At 35.9% G+C, this 21,608-nt stretch overlaps 1 protein-coding gene across 10 annotated transcripts in view; it reads right to left on the bottom strand.

Moving 5' to 3' along the window:
• The window catches only part of ARB2A (ARB2 cotranscriptional regulator A), a 484,742-nt gene that overhangs the window by 411,772 nt on the left and 51,362 nt on the right, over window positions 1-21,608 (bottom strand). For all 10 annotated transcript variants that reach the window (XM_078153129.1, XM_078153135.1, XM_078153132.1 and 7 more), the window contains 2 exons: window positions 17,152-17,253; window positions 279-379 (listed from right to left, as the gene is read on the bottom strand). In XM_078153129.1, the coding sequence (XP_078009255.1) occupies window positions 279-379; window positions 17,152-17,253 (203 nt within the window). The remainder of the gene's footprint in view (window positions 1-278; window positions 380-17,151; window positions 17,254-21,608) is intronic.

Here is a 21,608-nt window from a genome sequence, read left to right as displayed (position 1 = left end):
TTAAACATGGCTTCAATGTTCCTTCCTCAGGATGTAATGGTCATAGAAAAATTATTTTGCACCATGTTCAGAATGATATTTTAAATAATAAATGTAATTCTCATGCATTAACATAACAATGTAAAGCTCTAAAACACTTGGAAATCACTTTTGGACAAAAATAGAGTATGAACAATTTATCAGCTCTCATAACTTAATTCTAAAGTGCAACTTTGCAATTAGAAAAATAAAGCCTAAAAAGGTTATTTTTCAGTATTAAAACACTTTGATAAAGATACCTCTCCAAGAGCCTCATAGCGCTTTTGGTTCCATCGGTGCAAATCTTCACGGGCATTAAAGACAAATGGCTCCCCTGTTGTAATGTGCCTCAGCTGCCCCTCTAAAAGAGAAATGAGCAGTAGTATTGTAATTAGTAAGAGTATTTAAAATCTAACAAATGATGATCCATAAAACTTTAAATCAGCTTCCCCCAGAAGAACTTCAGTCTTTACATAAGCCCTTTTCTTTGGACATCAACATTTCACTGAGATATACACAAAAGTGAAAACATAAAGGCTTAACCCAAAAGAATCAAGGATTGGTTCTAAATTCTTCACTTTTCCCCTCAAAATCAAATCAACAAATATTTTGAGTGTTACATGTCAGATACAATGGTGGATACAAAGATGTACAAGACATGGTCCCTCAAACAGCTGAGGACTGAGATACAATGCATAAACACTGAAAAATTAACCAAGATAAGAATAACAACACAAAAGTCCAAAATACATCACAAATCAGCACATGATTGTCAAATTAGTTATAGGGACAATATGTGTTATGAGTTATGAAAAGAGAGTGACTGCCATAAGCAGACTTATTATATCACAGAAAGTTTTATGGTGGGGCATAAGTAGAGTTTTGGGGAGGTAGGATTTCAATAACTGGAGATATGGGGAAAAAAGAGAATGGTCTGAAGACCCCTCGTGAATGTGGAATGGCATGAACAAAAGACACAGAGGGAAGGAAATGTGAGACACTGCTTGGGGAAGAATGGGTGGCCCAATATGTCTATAAGAGTAGCTACAGAGATACACTAAGGATACAAAGTGGGAAAAATCACGTTAGAGCTGAGATATATTGCCAAAATTATTGAACACAGGTTAAAGTAATTAGGCTTTATTCAGAAGCTAAGAGCTTCTATAATGCCACAAAAATCTGGGGTTTTTTTCCCCGTTTTCCAAGGTTCTAAGTTGGAGAGACAGTATTGATCTACATAGGGAGAAGGATTTCATTCACATGGAAGTTCTTTGTATCAATAGAATCACAAGTCCAGTGCCTGTCCTTTTTTTCCCCAAACTGTGAACTAGCAAAGCTGGTTTCAATCCCTGGTAACATTCTAGGATATATTATTTAAAGAATAGTATGTAAAAATCTAGAAAAAGAAACAATCACAAGGAGTCTCATGGCTTAATAGACCCGACTAATCTGTCTTTCTTGACAGGATTACTACTCTGATAAATCAGAGGGATAACAAGCAACTTAGTTTAATTAAATTTTGAGAAGCATTATTGTAGACAAGATGCTGAGATTTGGATCAGACAATAATACAAATTTAGAACTGGCTGAATGACTAGCCCCCCAAAATAGTACATTAACAGTTAGATGTCAATCATCAACTTGAGAAAAGTCTCTGATAGAGTCCCCCTGGATGGTCTGTCAATAACCCTATGCCATCTGGATAAAAACAGAGATGGTATATTTATCGAGTCATTAGATGTCACAGAGCTGGAAAGAACAACTATCACATTGAATCCCACAGGTAGTATCTCAACAAGCTAAAACACTGGGCCAAATCTAACAGAATTACAAGGTCTATGCTTGAAAAAAAGCAAATAGGACAAGGATCCATTTGTAGAAAAAATATTTGTAGAAAGTCTGTTTGTAACAGCAAAGAATCACAAACAAAAGGAAATGGTTTCATAAATCATGATGTATTGCTCCACAAGAGATAATGAAATTAATGGTTCCATGGAACCCTTAGAAGATCAGTATGAACTGACGAGGATGAAGTGAGCAGAACCAAGAGAACAATTTATACAGTAACAGCATTAAAACAAAAAACAATCTTGAAAGACTTGAGAACTCTACTGAATGCAATGGCCAACAAGAATTTCAGACCACTAAAGATGAAGCATGCTACCTACTTCTTGAAAAAGAAATGATAAGACTGAAGAAATAGAATAAGGCAAACATTTTCAACACAGCCAATGTGGAGATTTGTTTTGCTCAACCATGATTATTTGTTACAAGGATTTTGTTTTTATTTTTGGTGTTGTTTGTTGGGTTTGTTTTTTTTTTAATTTGTGGAGTAAGCAAGGGAGACAGGAATTGTTTAAAGAAAGAAAATTGGCCCATTCTTTTCTAAAAGGCAGGTAAGAAGGCCAGAAAGAAGTTAAAAAAAAAAGACAGCTTTGAAAGCTACAATTTGAACTTATAATAAGCTGTAGAAAAGATGCTGAGATATAGGACAGTCAATAGTACAGCTCTAAAGAGATCTAGAGTTTCACGCACTATCTTCTTTTTCATTTTCGTCTATGAAATAAGGAAATGCCCACTCTGTTGTTTCTTAAGTTCAGAATAAAAAGAAATAACCAAAAAATAGGATGAAATGTAATAAATTCTTGCACTTGGGTTCAAAAAATCAAATTCACAGAAAATAAGGTATATGACAATTTGTCTAAAAAGGTTCTGGGGGAATACAAGCTCAATGTGAATCAAAAGTTTGATATGGCAGGCAAAAAAAGCTAATGTTACTCTCTAGGCTGTTAATCTCAGCACCTCCTCCTCCTCTTCCTCCTCTAAACACATGCTGCCCAGAAACCCTGATACCTAGGCAAAGAAGAAATGGGAGATGGCAAAACAAAATGAGCCTAGCAGAGGTGGGAAGGAAATTTTTTATTGTTGTTGTTGACAAGGTAACTGAGAAACAGATTCATTTGTTTATTTTGGCTAAATGGTGCTCACATATTCCTTTTAAAACTGTATGAAAGCTACACATTATAAAGCCCTGACAAAGGCTGACTAACTGAATGATGAAATGCTGTAGTACAAACTTTAAAATGCCAGTTAAAAGTCTCAAAGCATATCCTCTCATATTCATTCTTTCCTTCAGCAAACATTTATTAAACACCTTCCTTCTGCAAAGTATTGTATTGGGTAGCACTGAGGATAATAATGTGAGAGATGAACTCTCAGGGGTGAAGTCGCCTCAAAAGGTCAATAATTTTTGATTATTATTTTCAAAATCCTCCCCTGCTCAGACCCTGTTTTTAAGCACATAACAGAAAGAATAAGCCCTGCCCCATCCCCAACCTGACCCACCTCCCAGTTAGAATGTAAGCCCACCCCCAGTTAAGGGGATAAGGGATAGTGGTGGGTGGAGATTTTGCGTGGTGGGTGGAGATTTGCTTTTATAAAGCAGCCCCTGTTACCTCTCTCTCTCTCTCTCTCTCTCTCTCTCTCTCTCTCTCTCTCTCTCTCTCTCTCTCTCTCTCTCTCTCTCTCTCTCTCTCTCTCTCTCCATGTGTATCGAAGGAGCAGACAGCCATCTCTCAAGATTGTAATAAAGGTAACCTTTGCTTTCCACCTTGAGAAGTCTCTGAGTTTAATTTGGGTTAGGGTCACTGTCCCACACAACAATGATATTTTCCCATTAGGGTTTGCAAAACACAGCGTATACTTAATTCCATTTGATCTTGACAATAAGCCTGTGATACGGGATACAAATACAAAATCTGTTTTCATAAAAACCAGGGAAACCAGGGAAAGTGGGCATTTTTAATTGCCAATTTATTCAACTCAAGAAGAAAAAATCTAAAGTTAAAGAAACAAGAAGAAATACTGAATAATCAAGTATACCTTTATTTTTCTTCATATGCCTCTGCTTGTCTCTACATCACAAAGATTTTCCATAAGATGAACATTAACAAAAATTGTGTAATTTTTAGCATAAATACACCTGTGACATACAAGCTATTCTTCTACAAGTTCAAAATAGGAATGAGGGTTTATTAATTTGCACAAGACACAAAAAGGCAAAATGGTGGTATAGTAGAAAGAACACTGGATCTAAGAAATAAAAAACTTAGATTTCAGTTCCAACTCTGCTACTTTATTACTTCCCAGGTGACCTAAGCCAAGTTACCTCTCAGGTCTCAGTTTTCTTCATCTGTAAATGAGGAAATTACACCACAGAATCTCTCTAAACCAGAACAGGTAGAGGCCAAAATTAAAATAGGCTAAACTTCCTCAGGCTGCAGCAAGGTTTTTAGCAGCTCACTTTCCAAGTAAAGGTATAATGAACGATTAAACTATTTTGCAAATAAACCATAGTATAAAAAGTTGAAATTTCAATTAATATTAATTATACTTATTACTTAAGATTTTTATTTATCATGAAATCACATTAATGTTAAAAAAAATTGCTTTGCTAAGCGGTACAAATTTTAACATTTAGTTAACAGGATGGAGTACACTTCTTGTGAGCAATCAGTTTATCGTACTCCAGAATCATATTTTTTTCCCTATTCTTTGCCACTTTATTTATTTTTTCTAATAATTAATTAATTTATTTTTAGTTTTCAACATTCACTTCCACAAGATTTTGAATTCCAAATTTTTCCCCCATCTTTCCCCTGCCCCTACCCCACCGGTGTGCATTCTATTTGAATGTCCCTTCCCCCAATCTGTTCTCTCTTCTATCACATACACACCCCTCTCTTCCCCTTCTATTTTCCTGTAGGGCAAGGTTGGTTTCTATAGCCCAGTTGCATGTAAAAACAATTTTTCACATTCTTTTTTAAAACAAATCGCAAATTAAGTTGCAAATTCTCTTCCTTCCCTTCCCATCCACCCTAACTGAGAAGGCAAGCAATTTGATATAGGTTATACGTGCATAGTCATGTAAAACACTTTCATAATACTCATGTTATGAAAGACTAACTATATTTTCCTCCATCCTATCCCTCCCCCCATTTATTCTATTCTCTCCTTTGACCTTCTCTCAAGAATGTCTGTTTCTGATTACCCCTCCCCCAATCTGCCCTCCCTTCTATTATCCCCCCTCTCATTTCCTTTCCCCCCCCATTTTCCTGTAAGGCAAGAGAGATTTCCATACCCAATTGAGTGTGTATGTTATCCCCTCCTTAAGCCAAATCCAATGACAGTAAGATTCACTCATTCCTTCAAAACTCCCTCCTCTTCCCCTCCACCTTAAAAGCTTTTTCTTACCTCTTTTATGTGAGATAATTTACCCCATTCTACCTCTCCCTTTCTCCTTCTCCCAGGTATAATCCTCTTGCATCCCTTAATTTTATTTTTTAGATATCATCTCTTCATATTCAACTCACCCTGTGCGCTCACTCTCTCTCTCGCACACTCTCTCTCTCTCTCCCCCCCTCTCCTTTGACCTCCAGAATATTATATTCCAAGCCCTCTGATAACCTTATTGTAAATCTTGTGTTATCCTGATTGTGTTTCCACAACACTTGAATTGTTTCTTTCTGGCTGCCTGCAATACTTTCTCATTGACCTGGGAACTCCGGAATTTGGATATAATATTTTTAGGAGTTTTCCTTTTGGGATCTCTTTCAGAAGGTAATCAGTGGAGTCTTTCAATGTATATTTTACTCTCTGGTTCTAGAACATCAGGGCAGTTTTCCTTCATAAATTCTTGAAAGATGATGTTTAGGCTTTATTTTTTGATCATGGCTTTCAGGTAGTGCAACAATTTTTAAATTATTTCTCTTGGACCTGTTTTCCAGGTAAGTTGTTTTTCCAATGAGATATTTCACACTGTCTATTTTTTCATTCTTTTGGTTTTGTTTTATAATTTATTGAATTCTCATAGTCATTAGGTTCCATTTGCTCCATTCTAATTTTTAAGGAATTATTTTCTTCACTAAGCTTTTGGACCTCCTTTTCCATTTGGCCAATTCTGCTTTTTAAGGCATTCTCCAGAATCATATTTAAAGTCGATTTCTTTAGAAATCTGAAAACTAACCTTAGTAGCCACCTCATTATCTGAGTTTACTTTCTTGAAAAACTATTATTCCCCACTGAGACCTTTCAACAATGTGGATGCTTTAATTTATTTTTCATTAATGTACAAGTTGCTTAAGTCAGGATATTTTGATTCGAAATGGTAACAAAGATTGTATTCCTTCAGAATTGTATTCCTTCTTGGCAAACAAAGCACAATATTTTGTCTCTCACGTAAGTAAACACATATCTAATTGTCCACTCCAGATTAAATACTCTATGTTCTGATTTGACCTTCCATTTCTTCACCCCAAAAACTTAAACATTAGAACCAAAAATCTCCACAACTACTCACAAAGAAAGAAACACTGAACCAAGTGTGTAACCTTGGAGAGAGCACCAGACACTCATGTAACTTGGAGGGCAGCCACAAGGCAAGAGAGGGGAAGAAACCCTCACATTTCTAATGTTCTTTACACAGCAGGCATCAGCTATATTGGTGGATGACTGCACTCACTTTGTCCCCATTCAATGCCAGTAATGACTGAAAACACAGCAAAATGATCTGGCTCTTGCTCCTTGCAGACTAGAGACAGACTGATGATGATTGGCTGGTTGCCACAGGTGACATGACAAATAGGAGAGAATACACAGTGGCAACCCATCCACCAAGTTACATGATGGGCATAATAGTGACTGGTGGAAGGCGGGTTAAGCAGGGCACACACAAGGCACTCGATGCACCCTTTCTTTTATATTCTATACATTTTTTGCTGGCCACCAGAAATCCTTTTGCAGGCTGCAAGCAGCCCATGGAACATATGTTGTGCAAGCCTGCTCTAAACCCTCATCCAGATCTAAATCTTATACTGCTTGCCTTTTCTCTCCCTTGATACTGACTGAAGAGGGGGCAGCTATCTCATTGTTGGCAATATGCCTGCCATCAGACCACACGTGATGGTCTGATGATAATAAAAAATTCATTGACCATCAAGCAAATTAATACATCAAGGTAAAGCAAAAATGGCATAAACCAAGAGGCAATGACAGCAGGGTACAAAGACAATCCAAAATATTGAATTTAATGCCCAAAGTTAGTTATGGAAATGGTAAGAAGATAAAACATGTAGTAGAGCTTCAAGAAATTATTAGTAAATACTATGTGGAGACTACGTATACAACGGTTCCTCTAAAAATGGTAAAATCGTAAAAATGTTGAGAGAACAGTTCAGCTAACCATGACGATTACCAATCCAAATGTGATTTCATTTGCAGTAAATTTGGTTTCTGTTACTGTGATACACTCATTTATGCTGGGTTTTTGTCCATAAATCAAATATGAAACTGGCACACACAAAAAAAATTCAATAGCACCTTGATCCCTCTCCCCTTCTACTCTATTATTACTTGCTCAATTAGAATAAACCTTTTCCCAAAGTTTCTTTTCCATTATGCTAAAAATAGATGAAAAGTTCAAGAAAATGTCATATGTTTCTTCAAACAAGTTGGGAAAGGCTTCACTGCAAAGCAAGCTTTCAAAGAAATCTAGTCATTACCTGACTGACCTCTAAAAATTCAGAAAATATCATCCCAGGAAAAACCCTGGAACAGCTCAGCCAGCAGAAAGACAGGGTGAAGCAGTCTTTAACCCAGGAAGCTTGGGAGATTCATGGGAAAAGTCTCTCTCACTCTGGTGGAAAGGGAGCAGTACAGGATAGGAGGTGACCCAGCAAGCCAGTGGCAAGACCCACCTTAGCAAATCAGTGGGAAATCCCAACCCCGGGGTGGCAGAGCAGGCAAATGCCAACACTAGCACCCCCAAGTGCCTTGGCACAGGCAGGGGAACCAATAGACTCCAGCAGCCAAACTCCCTGCACTTCAGCACAACTCCAGTAAGCACAACTCCAGGCAGGCAGGCATCCTCCAGCACCTAAAACTTCTGGTGCTTCAGAGCAGCCATCCTCCAGGGACCAAAGTTCCCCTCCATCCTAAGTGCAGCTCACCCCAGCTCAGCACCAGGTAAGCTGTCAGACCCCTACAGCCTCCAAATGCCAGCACCTGAGGCCCCAACACACAAACCCAGTGACCAGGTCCCAAGCTCCCAACACAAGAACCTTGGATCAGTTCCACTTGTGCTCCGGCAGGACAGCTCAACTTTAAAAGCCAGGAAACAGGCAAACATCATGAGCAAAATGCAGAAACAAACAATGACTACAGGTTCTTACCATGGGGATAAGGAAGATCAAAACACAAATTTAGAAGAGGACAACACTGCCAATATACCCACATCCAAAACCTCAAAGAGGAATACGAACTGGTCTCAATTTTAAACATCAAATAGGAGAGATAGAAGAAAAATTGAGAAAAGAAATGAGAGGCACGCAACAGAGAGTCAATAGCTTGGAAGAGGAAGGACAAAAACTGACTGTAGAAAACAAATCCTTAAAAAATACAATTGGCCAAATGGAAAAAAGTACACTGAAGAAAACAAATTCTTAAAAATTAGAATTGACAAAATGGAAAAGAAGGCACAAAAATTCACTGAAGAGAAAAATTTCTTAAAAAGTAAAATGGGCCAAATGGAAAAGGAGGTACAAAAGTTAACTGAAGAAAACAATTTATTAAAAATTAGAACTGGGCAAGTAGAAGCAATGACTCTATGAGACATTAAGAACCATTCGAACAAAATCAAAACAATGAAAAAACAGAAGAAAATGCAAAATACCTCACTAGAAAAATAACTGACCTGGAAAATAGATCCAGCAGAGGTAATTTAAAAATTATTGGTCTCCCTGAAACCCATGATCAAAAAGGAGCATGGAGGCCAGTTAGGTGGTGCAGTGAATAGAGCACCGGCCTTTAAGTCAGAAGGACCTCAGTTCAAATCCGGCCTCAGACCAAACACTTGACACTTACTAGCTGTGTGACTCTCGGCAAGTCACTTAACCCCAACTGCCTAAAAATTTAAAAAAAATTTAAAAATTTTTTAAAAAGAACGTGGACAGCATCTTTTTAAGAAATCATCAAGGCAAACTGCTCTGAGATCCTAGAACCAGAGGATAAAACTATCATTGAAAGAATCCTCCAATCACCGCCTGAAACAGATCCCAAATTGAAAACACCAAGGAATACTGTAGCCAAATTCCAGAATTATCAGGCCAAGGAGAAAATACTGCAAGCAGCCAGAAAGAAACAAGTTAAATGTCATGGAACCACAGTCAGGATTACACAGGACCTTGTAGCTTCTACATTAAAAGATCTGAGGCTTGGACTAAGGTATTCTGTAAGGCAAAGCGGCTTGGACTACAACCAAGGACCAACTACACAGCAAAACTGAGCATAATCTTTCAAGAGAGGAGATGGATATTCAAAGAAATAGGAGACTTCCAAACCTTCCAGATGAAAAGATCAGAGCTCAACCAAAAAGTTGATCTTCAAATACAAGATTCAACAGAGGCATAAAAGGTAAAAAGGAAAGAAAAAAATCATTCAATAAAAAGCAAACTGTTTACATCCCTACAAGGGAAGATGATACTTGTAACTCTTGAGAACTGTATCCTTATTACAACATTTAGAAGGGATATACATAGACAGCAGCATGGGCATAAGTTGACTTTTATATGATGACAAAAAATCCAATTAAGGGGTGAAAAGGGATTGTACTGAGAGAAGAGGAAAGGAAGAGGCAGAAAAAGGTAAACTATATCATGCAAAGAGGGACAAAGACCTATTACAGTAGAGGAAAAGAAGGGAGAGAAATAAGCATTGTTTTAACCTTATTCTTATCAGATTTGGCTCAAAGAAGAAATAATATAACCAGTTAGGTATAGAAATCTAACTTACCCTATATGAAGTGAGAGGGGAAAAGGGAAAGAAAAGGGAAAGAAAAGGAAGAGGGTGATAGAAGGGAGGACAGACTGAGGGAGGAGGTGGTCAGAAGCAAAATTCTATTGAGGAGGGAAAGGGAAAAAGGACAGAGAAAAGCATAAATGGGGGGAAATAGGATGGAGAGAAAGATACAGATAGCAATCATGACTATGAATGTGAATGAAATGAACTCTCCCATAAAACAGAAACAGATAACAGGGTGTAGTAAGAACCATAATCTTACAATATCTTGTTTATAAGAAACACATCTAAAGCACAGAGATACACACAGAGTAAAGGTAACAGGCTGGAGCCAAATATATTATGCTACAGCCGAAGTTAAAAAAAAAAAAGGAAGGAATAGCAATCCTGATATCAGACAAAGCAAAAGCAAAAATTGATCTAATTAAGAGAGATAAGAAAGGAAACTACACCCTGCTAAATGTTACCACAGAAAATGAAGTAATATCATTACAAAACATATACACACCAAATAGCATAGCATCCAAATTCTTAGAGGAGAAGTTAAGGGAGTTCTAGGAAGAAACAACAAAACTATACTAGTGGGAGACCTTAACCTCCCCTTCTCAGAACTAGATATATCTAACCACAAAATAAACAAGAAAGAAGTTAAGGAGGTGAAAAGAATTTTAGAAAATTTAGATATGATAAACTTCTGGAGAAAACTGAATGGAAATAAAAAGGAATACACTTTTTTTTCTCGAAGGTACATGGAACCTACACAAAAGCAGACCATATATTAGGGCATGATGAAATACAATGCAGAACGACAGAAATATTAAATGCATCCTTTTCAGATCATGGTGCAATAAAAATTACATGTAATAAAGGGCCATGTAAAGATAGACTAAAAATTAATTGGAAACTAAATAATCTAATGCTAAAGAACGAGTGAGTCAAACAACAAATCATAGAAACAATCAATTACCTCAACCAAGAGAATGACAATAATGAGACAATATATCAAAACTTATGGGATGCAGCGACACCAGTTCTTAGGGGAAGTTTTATATCTCTCAATGCTTACATGAATAAAATAGAGAAAGAGGAGATCAATGAATTGGTAATCAACTAAAAAAGCTAGAAAAAAGAATAAATTAAAAAAACCCAATTAAATACCAATTAGAAATTCTAAAAACCAAAGGAGAAATTAAGAAAATTTAAATTAAGAAAATGACTGAACAAATAAATAAAACTATGAAAAAAACAATAAAAGAGACAAACCTTTGGTTAATTTGATTTAAAAAGAAAGAAGAAAACCAAATTACCAACATCAAAAATGAAAAGAGTGAATTCACCACCACAGAAGAAGAAATCAAAACTATAATTAGGAGCTATTTTGCCCTACAGTATGCTAATAAATTTGACAATTTAGTAAACTGGATGAATATTTACAAAAATATAAATTGCCCAATTTATAGAAAAGGAAATAAAATACTTAAATGACCCCATTTCAGAAAAAGAAATTGAACAAGCCATAAATGAACTCCCTAGGAAAAAATCTCCAGGGCCAGATGAATTTACAAGTGAATTCTACCAAACATTTAAAGAACAATTAATTCCAATACTACACAGACTATTTGGGAAAACAAGCAAAGAAGGGGTCCTACCAAATTATTTTTATGATACAAATAGACTGCTGATACTTACACTGGGAAGAGCCAAAATGGAGAGAGAAAATTATAGACCAATTTCCCTAATGAATATAAATGCAAAAATTGTAAGTAAAATATTAGCAAAAAGATTACAGCAACTTATCTCGAGAATAATACACTATGACTAGGTAGGATTTATACCAGGAATGCAGGGCTGGTTCAATATTAAGAAAATTATTAGCATAAATGCCTATATCAGCAACAAAATTAACAGAAATCATATGATTATCTCAATAGATGCAGAAAAAGCAATTGACAAAATTCAACATTCATCCCTATTAAAAACACTAGAGAGGCAGTTACGTGGTGCAGTGGATAGAGCACCGGCCTTGGAGTCTAGAGGACCTGAGTTCAAATCCGGCCTGACACGCACAATACTTCCTAGCTGTGTCACTCTGGGCAAGTCACTTAACCCCAACTGCCTCACTTAAAAAAAAAAACAACACTACAAAGCATAGGAATAAACGGAGTCTTCCTTAAAATGATAAGTAGCATCTAACTAAAATCATCAGCAAGCATAATATGTGATGAGGATAAACTAGAAGCATTTCCAGTAAGCTCAGGGGTGAAACAAGGATGTCCACCACTGTCATTTAATATGCTACTAGAAATGTTAGCTTCAGCAATAAGAAAAGAAAAAGAAATTGAAGGAATTACAATAGGCAAAGAAGAAATAAAGCTATCATCTTTGCAGATGATATGATAGTATATTTAGAGAATCAAGTAAAAAACTACTTGAAATAATAACTTTAGCAAAATTGCAGGATATAAACCACATAAGTCATTGCCTTTTCTATATATTGCTTACAGAGCCAAACAGCAAGAGACAGAAAGAGAAATTACATTAAAAGTTGCTGTAGACATTATAAAATATTTGGGAAGTCTACCTGCCAAAACAAACCCAGGAACTAAATGAACACTATTACAAAACGCTTTTCACGCAAATAAAGTCAGATCTAAATAAATGGAAAAATGTCAGTTGCTCATAAGTAGGCTGAGCCAATATAATAAAAATGACAATTCTACCTAAATTAATTCACTTATTCAGTGCCATACCAATCAACGTACCAAAAAAATACTTTATAGAGCTAAAAAAAATAATAACAAAATTCAACTGGAGAACAAAAGGTCCAGAATATCAAGGAAATTAATGAAAATAAATGCAAAGGAAGGTGGCCTAGCTGTACTAGATTTTAAATTGTATTATAAAGCAACAATCATCAAAACTTCTTGGTACTAGCTAAGAAATAGAGTGAGGGATCAGTGGAATAGGGTAGGTACACAAGACACAATAGTCAATGACTACAGTAATCTACTGTTTGATAAACCCAAAGACTCCAGCTTCTGGAATAAGAACTCACTATTAAACAAAAACTGCTGGGAACACAGTGTGGCAGAAACTAGGCAGAGACCAACATCTCACACCTTATACCAAGATAAAGTCAAAATGGGTATACTATTTAGATATAAAGGCTGATACTATAAGCAAACTGGGAGAGCAAGGAATGGTTTACCTATCAGATCTATGGAGAATGGAAGAATATGTGACCAAACAAGAGATAGAGAATATTATGAAATGCAAAATGAATGGATTTGATTACATTAAATCAAAAAGTTTTTACACAAACAAATCCAAAGCAACCAAGATTAGAAAGGAAGCAGAAAGCTAGAAAAAAAATTTTACAGCCAGTGTCTCCAATAAAGGCCTTATTTCTACAATATATAGAGAACTGAGTCAGATTTTTAAGAATAAGAGTCATTCCCCAATTGATAAATGGTCAAAGGATATAAATAGGCAAGAAATTAAAGCTATCTGTAGTCATATGAAAAAATGCTTTAAATCACTACGGATTAGAAAAATGGAAAACAAAACAACTCTGAGGTACCACATCACACCTATCAGATTGGCTAACATGACAAAACAGGAAAATGATAAATATTGGAGAAGATATGGGAAAATTGGAATATTAATGCATTGTTGGTAGAGTCGTGAACTGATCCAACCATTTTGGAGAGGAATTCGGAACTATGCCCAAAGCGCTATAAAACTGTACATGTCGTTTGACCCAGCAGTACCACTTGTAGGCCTGTAACCCAAAGAGATAATAAAAAAGGGAAAAGCACCCATGTCTACAAAATATTTATAGCAGCTCTTTTTCTGGTGGCCAAGAACTAGAGATTGAGGGGATGTCCATCAACTGGGGAATGGCTGAATAAGCTACGGTATATGAATGTAACGGAATACTATTGTTCCATAAGAAATGATAAGCAGGCAGAATTCAGAAAAACTTGGAAAGATTTATATGAGCTGATGCTGAGTGAAGTGAGCAGAGCCAAGAGAACATTGTACACAGTAACAGCCACATTGTGCAAAGACTAACTTTGACAGACTTAGCTCTTCTCAGCAATGCAAGGATCTAGAAACTCCAAAGACTCATGATAGAAAATGCTATCCACATCCAGAAAAAGAACTTGAGTCTAAATGCAGATGGAAGCATATTATTTGCTCTCTTTTTTTCATTGTTTTGTTTTCTTTTTCTTCTTTCTCATGGTTCCTCCCACTGGTTCTAATTCTTCTTTACAACATGACCAATATGAAAATATGTTTAATATGAATATACATGTAGAGACTATATCACATTGTACACTGTCTTGGGGTGGAAGGAGAGGGGAGGGGAGGGAAGGGGAGAAAATTTTAAACTCAAAATCTTATGGAAGTGAATGTTGGAAACTAAAAATTAATTAATTTATAAAAAAATAAATAAATATTATATTGTGAACTCTAAATACATATATACGTGTGTGTGTATATATGTATATGTATGTGTATATGTACATGTACATGTACATGTATATGTTAGTAAAAGGAATTTTAGTCAAAACACTGAGCCAAAACTTCTCCAAAAAAACAGACATGGAAGTCAAAGGGTTAGCTGTAGCAAGAGCTAAGGTACATTACTGTGAATATAATGACTAAAAGTAAAACCTTCTTCTCAAAGACCGAATATCAGTGCCTGGCGTTTTTGGTCTATACCCATTCAGAAAACTCACAAGAGCATTTAAAAACTAAAAGGTGCTATGGGGAGGAAATGAACAAATTACTTTTCATAAAGGTAGTATGGAAACACTGATGGCCTATAAACTGTAGCTATCCCTCATGGTTCTTCCCTGGGTTCTCTTCTCTTCTCTTTTCTATATTAGTTCACATGGTGATTCTATCAGCTTCCTTGGATTCAGGAATCATCTCTATGCTTATGATTCACAGAACTATTTTTTCAGCCCTAACCTCCAGCTGCCTATTAGATATTTCAGCAACTCCAACTGCCTATTAGATATTTCAAACTGAATAACCAATAGACATCTTAAACTCAACATGTCTAAAGCTAAATCATCATACTTCTACAAAAACTCTCCCTCCTTCCAAACTTCTCTATTATTTCTAAGAGCACCATCATTCTCCCAGTCACCCAGGCTCACCTAGGTGTCATCCTGGATTCTGTATTCTCCCTCACCCTCTATATCCAAATTTATGTCGCCAAATCTTATCTGTTCTACCTTTGCAACATCTCTCATACATACTCCCTTCTCTCCTCTGACACTATTCCTAGTAGATTCAGACCCTTATCACCTTACACCTGGACTACTGCAATAGCTATCTGGTTGATCTCTCTGCCTCAAGTCTATCCCCAATCCAATCCATCCTACACTGAGCCACCAAAATGATCTTCCTAAAGCACAGGTCTGACCATATTACCCCTATTTAATAAACTCCAGTGGCTTCCTATTAACTCCAAGATAAAATATAAAAACCCCTGTTTAGCTTTTAAAGCCCTTCATATCCTGGCCCCTTCCTACCTTTCCAGTCTTTTATACCTTACTCCTCTCCATGTACTCCAAGATCCAATGACACTGACCTCCTTACTAGTTCTTCAGACAAGACATCCAATCTCACAACTCTGTATTTTCACTGGCTATCCCCTATTTGTGGAATGTTATTTTTCTTTGGGTCCACCTCCTGGCTTCCTTGAAGTCACCTAAATTCTACATTTTTCAAGAATCCTTTTGCAGTCTTCCTCTTTAATGTTAGTGCCTTCTCTCTGAGATTATCTCAAATTTACTCTCTGGACAGAAAGAAAAAGAAAAAGAGATAACAGTAGAGACAGACAGATTACAGATATAGATATATTCTATTTACATAGTGGTTTTCATGTCATCTTTCCCACCATCACTCGAATGTGAGCTCTTTGCCTTTCTTTGCATATCCAGCTCTTAGCACGCTGCCAGGGTAAATAATAACTTCTTAATAAATTCTTGTTGCTGTAACTGGGAAATAAGATACACAGGCAATAGGGTATAGAAATCTATCCTGCCCTACAGGAAAATAGAAGGAGAAAGGGATAAGAGAAAGGGGGAGGGTGATAGAAGGGAGGGCAGATTGGGGGAAGGGGTATTCAGAATGCACATCATCTTGGGGTGGGGGGAAGTGATGTGGAGTGGAAGTGAATGTTGAAAACTAAAAATTAATCAATTAATTAACTGGAAACTAAAATAAATAGTCTTGTTGACTGACAGCTATGAAAACTGAGGTCTTCTATATCTAAAAGCAAACACTATGTAGTTTCTCCACAACAGCATTAAACTTCCTTGTATTGTTCCGAAAGAGGGATCTATTTACTAAGTCAAATGGAGAAAAGGCAGAGTAATTGGTCTGTGTGACTACTGAACTCTGTTAAACAGAATCTTAAAAACATGGAAGCACACACATACATACACAAAGTAAAGTGTAATCTAAGTTTCTAATATGTCTACCTAAAACTTGCTTTATTTTATTCCATATATACAAATGTATGACAGATTTTATCTCATCAGGCACTACTACTATGACTCCTCACAAACACTATAATAATAATTTATTCCTAAAAGAAATATCTAAACTGCTAGAACTTTGATAGGTTATCAATTCATTTCAGTCAAATAACAAATAGATAAGTAATAAAGCATTATCTATTTTAAATAGCCACTTGGAGATCTGCTATTAATTTAATGGATCACACCTCTCACTGCTGGTCTGATCTACTTCCAAAATCTTAAGTGCAGAATTTATTTTAATATTAATTTCATTAATAGATGTGTATCACATTTATGTCCTATTAAGATGATGGGGAAATTTAGCACTGTACTTTAAAATGATACCACTTTGATACATCTTTGCCAGACATTTAAAATAGCATAAGAAACAGTAGCATCTTTCCATATAATCTGCTTAGGTCTCACAGAGTGGACATATGAGAACTGAACAGCAAAGGTTAAAAAAAGTTGGATCAAATTCATGACCATCTCTTTAAAAGGTTTGACAATTATAGCAAATTATAATTTGGTATTTTAACTTGATTGAGAGTCTAATATTGCAAAGACAAACCATTATTTCTAAAAAGAAATATACATGATATTCTAGTGATCCATTATAAGTAGCAACTAGTTGTTTCTTGGCTTATGAAAGGTTAAGATCAAGTGTAAGCGTAGCAACTAATATCTGTGACACTCTATTAGCATTCTTAAATGAATCCATACAATACACATGACTTACTTTCATTAAAAGCGTATTCAAATCCTTCAAGAGTATCAGGAAACTCAAGAGGTGGCTCATCTTTCTTCATCAGTTCATCCAAGTCTATTCTAGACAATAAATCTGGAGAAAAATAAAAGTGGCATGATTATAGACTGGTCATATTCATGTTAAACAATAAAGATAATATATCATACAGTTGGCAATTAGAAGAAAAATGTGCAAAAGAAAAATCCCTAATATTTAAAAAACACCTATTGTTTCTGATCTATTTAGTTTTATATATATTGACCATACTTATTAAACTATATTTATTAAACTATTTATATTTCTAAATTTACAATATAACATGGTACAAAACAGCACTACATACAATATGGAAATATATATATAGTCATAGTTAGTTCCCAGAGAAAACATCACTCAGACTTAACATATGTAATATCAACATACAGAATACAGATTTTTGCTTTTAGAGGCAATGTGGTTTATTAGATAGAATCTTTAACATATCCTAGCTGTGTGACCATGCAAGCCATTAACATCTCAGGGCTCTCATGCAACTCTATAAAGATTTTAAGTTGCATATACAGTTGTGAATCTTCCCTGATAAAAAAAAAAAAACTTCCTCATGCAAATAAAATAACAGATTTGGATCACAAGTACTTTTGCCTCAAACTACGACTATAAATGTATTTCTCAATTTCCTGTACAAAAACCGTCCTGTGGTGTCTCAATGTGGTAAAGTTGATGTTGAGATCTCAAAGGCTATGACAAAATGCAAACTCTGACAGATTCTGTTACACAGAAAAGACTTTGAATAAAATCCCAGTGAGAGACTACTATCTGAGGACCAGACTATCTAACGGCAAATAAACTCATCACAAATATGCCAAGCAGTAAATTCTTTGGCTGGTGTGACCCATGAAATAAAAGTTCAAAATGTCCTTCAGTCATTTTCTTTCTTCTTTTATCAAGGTAGTGATGGCGGTGAAGTGTGAAAAGGGGGAAGTAAGAACTAAAAATCACACCATTCTTGGATCACCTATAAATATAATAAAATAACTGTGATATCAAAACAAAAGGAATAATCAAACTTGTAGAAAAAGAGCTAAAATAAAATGCACTGGACATGGCAGACACATAACATTTTTTAAAAATTAAGCAAAGAAAGGGATCATTTTGAAATCAGTTGATTGTAGTCAGTCTATTGATTTATTAGATCAAGATCCAACAGCAAATTAAGATACTGTTCAGAACAAGATATAAAGAGCAATAAAAATAGCCCTAATGACCTATTTAAACAAGTTATTGATGTTCAACAAAATGAGAAATGATTAAATGAACAGAAATTTACATAGGGCCTTTATAAAAGCAATCACCAAAATTAAGAGGCCAAAAAATTTAGGAACTACCTCAGCTGACCAGTACTTGATCTTCTTCCCAAGTGGAAAGACATGGCAACCAAAGATAGCACTAGTTTAGAAATATAAATTAATTTATGAAACTTTATGGATGAGGATGGTAAAAGACAACAAGTAGCATCATCTTACAAAACAATGAGAAATATTCAAGAGATAAACAGGCTTTAAGAAAGCTTGGCTAGGGATCAATTTCATTTCAAAACTGTCTTTAAAAAAAGTATTGAAATATAAAAGGAGAAGGACTACGGGTGAAAAATGGAAAACATCTGTCAGTATTTCTAAAATAAACTAATTTTTCCATCAATGGCATTGGAGTTTCCACATGTGGATTCTAGCATAATAATCCCTGACATATTACATGAGGAAATATAAATAGCACCAAAGAATATAAAGAAGAGAAATACAATTTGGCCAGGCCCAGTAAAAAGAGAAAGTCTATGCTGAAAGCCACACAATTTTAAAGATGTTGAAGGATCAATGTACAAGGTAGACAAAATATTGAAAAACTGAAAATAAAAATCACAGGCAGTATCACTAACAAAAAAGGCAACTAGGGAACATCAATATCACTACTTTATTTGCCTACTTTCTCACCTCTAGGATTCTACAAGAATGACCTAAAAATGTTCAGAAGGCATCTATACTGTGTGTAGTGGTGAGAAGTTATCAAACTGTGAAAAATGAACAAATACCATTTTCAGCATTTACCAAAGTGAGAGAGGAGTTCCTTCCACCTTTCAATTCTGTACTTCAATGAAATATGCTATGTTCCTCTTATTCCAGAAATAAGGGAATAAACACATATTAAGGTATTCTTGGTTTATATTAATTAAATAACATATCAAGGATATTTGCTCACAGTTCATGGTGATGAAATATTACCAGCTCTCAACACCCCAATTCATTTCTTATTTCCCATCCTCCAATATTTCTGGTTCTGTACCAACTACTGCACAAAAGGATGAAAAAACTATAGACAAAGTAATGAAAATGATGGCTCACATATTTATGCTTTTATATGTTAATGGTCCCGCATTTGTTGGTATTAGCTTTTATTCCTCCCTTCATAATTAACATCTCAGGGCCTCTGACCACCACAAATGATTAAGGGGGTCCCACTTCTGAGGATTTAACTTTTATCTTTGCCACTCTCCTACTTCAAGATCTATGCCTTAGAATTTTTAAGAATTATAATTGATTGAGGAGGTGAAAAGGAACATTGAGCAAGTCCACGGTTTTTTTGGTATTAAAATATATAACTATACCCATAAAGTAACTCATTTCCAAAGCCTTCCACATTGTTATTATTTCTGTAAGGACTTTCAAAGCTCAAGAATACAAAAGGATGCAGATAGACAGAGAGATAGACAGACAGACAGACAGACAGGTATATATAGGAAGGAGATTCAACATGTGGTAATAAACAGAAAGTCAGCCTCTGAGTCAGGAAAACCTGGGTTAGGCTCCCATGTTTCAAAAATTGGCTGTGACCCTAGGCAAAGCACTAAACCTCTGAGGGCTGAAATCAAACTATTTAACACTTTAAGATGTAGGATACTTAACCAATTTGCACTGGTAGAGGACCATTCCTACACCAATGAAATCACAGGTCCAAACTTCTCCCAAAAAAATTTACACACACATAAAGTTACCTGCACCTTCATTCCAATGAAATTAGAATAGAATCTGAATTGAATAATCAAATGGAAAGCCAGGGTGTTTGAGAAGAAACAAACATACAAAGTCTACATTTCACAGGCAAATAAGCCAGGATCCTCCCAACATGACCAGAGATGGGCCACAGACACATGTAGCCAGCCAGACTCTGAGGAAATTGGAAAGCCACCATGGGTACCAGGAGTGACAGCAACCAATATGAGCAGGGCAACACTAATGTAAGGACATTCCAAGGCTCTGAAGTTCCCTACCACTCTGTTCTGAGACACCAAAGAGTACTTTGATGTGTGCTCTGAACATCAGCAAAAAGGAGGATAGGATACACTGATTATCTCCTAAAAGAAACCTCAAAAGGACAAGTCCCAATAATGTTATAGACAAAACTTGAATTCCACATCAAAGAAAAACACAGCAAGCCATCTAGAAAGTAGTTCAAGTACCAAGGAATCACAGTCAGATTGGCAAACAACTGGCACACAAAAGGAAAACTTGGAATACTATATTCCAAATGGCTTACAACCAAGAATAGCTGAATGTAATCAGACATTCAACAAAACAGAGACTTTTCAAAGACTTCTGATAAAAGGACCAGAGCTGGACAGGAACTCAAATACAAACATACAATCCCAAGGAATTCTAGAAAGGTAAAGTTATTTGAGCAATTAGAAGGAGCTGTGTGATGATCTAGGGCAAACTTTCTAATAAGGGGGGGGAAAGAAATAATGTGCCTTTCAGAACCTTAATGCCTTCAAAAGGTATTGAGGTCACTAAACAAGAAAAGTAGACCCTGCAGATGCATTAGTTTTGTTTTTAGGGTTCTATGAGGGAAAATCGAAGGGAATCAACTCATCATCAAGCACTCACTATGCACTAGGTTTTGCTAAGGGGATGCTCTCAGGAAGCTCACAGTCTAACTAGGCAGACAACATGCAAGAAACTATGTACCAACAAGATATCTTCAGGATCAAATGGAAATAACTGCTGAGAGAAGGCAATAAACAGCAGTAAAGGGATCATGACAGCATTCTTGCATGAAGGATTTTTTGCTTAGATTTGAAAGAATCCATGTGTCTATGGCCTATCTCTGGTAATGTCAGGAAAATCCTGACTTGTTTGCCTGTGAAATGTGGACTTCATATGTTTGTTTCTTCTCAAACACCGTGGCTTTCCATTTCATTATTCAATTCAGATTCTATTCTAATTTCATTGGAATAAAGGTGCTGGTAATTTTATGCGTGTGTAAATTTTTTGGGAGGAGTTTTGGACCTGTGATTTCATTGGCGTAGAATTCTAAAGAAGTCAGCAGTTAAGAGGTAAGGAGGGAGAGAATTCCAGGCACAGAAGGCAACCAAATGAAAGTGCTGGCTGCCAGATGGA

The sequence above is a fragment of the Phascolarctos cinereus genome, unplaced genomic scaffold (genome assembly GCF_003287225.1).
Source record: "Phascolarctos cinereus isolate Bilbo 61053 unplaced genomic scaffold, phaCin_HiC Scaffold_4;HRSCAF=312, whole genome shotgun sequence".
In the NCBI taxonomy this organism is placed as follows: domain Eukaryota; kingdom Metazoa; phylum Chordata; class Mammalia; order Diprotodontia; family Phascolarctidae; genus Phascolarctos; species Phascolarctos cinereus.
This window is presented reverse-complemented; position numbering and strand designations above follow the sequence as displayed.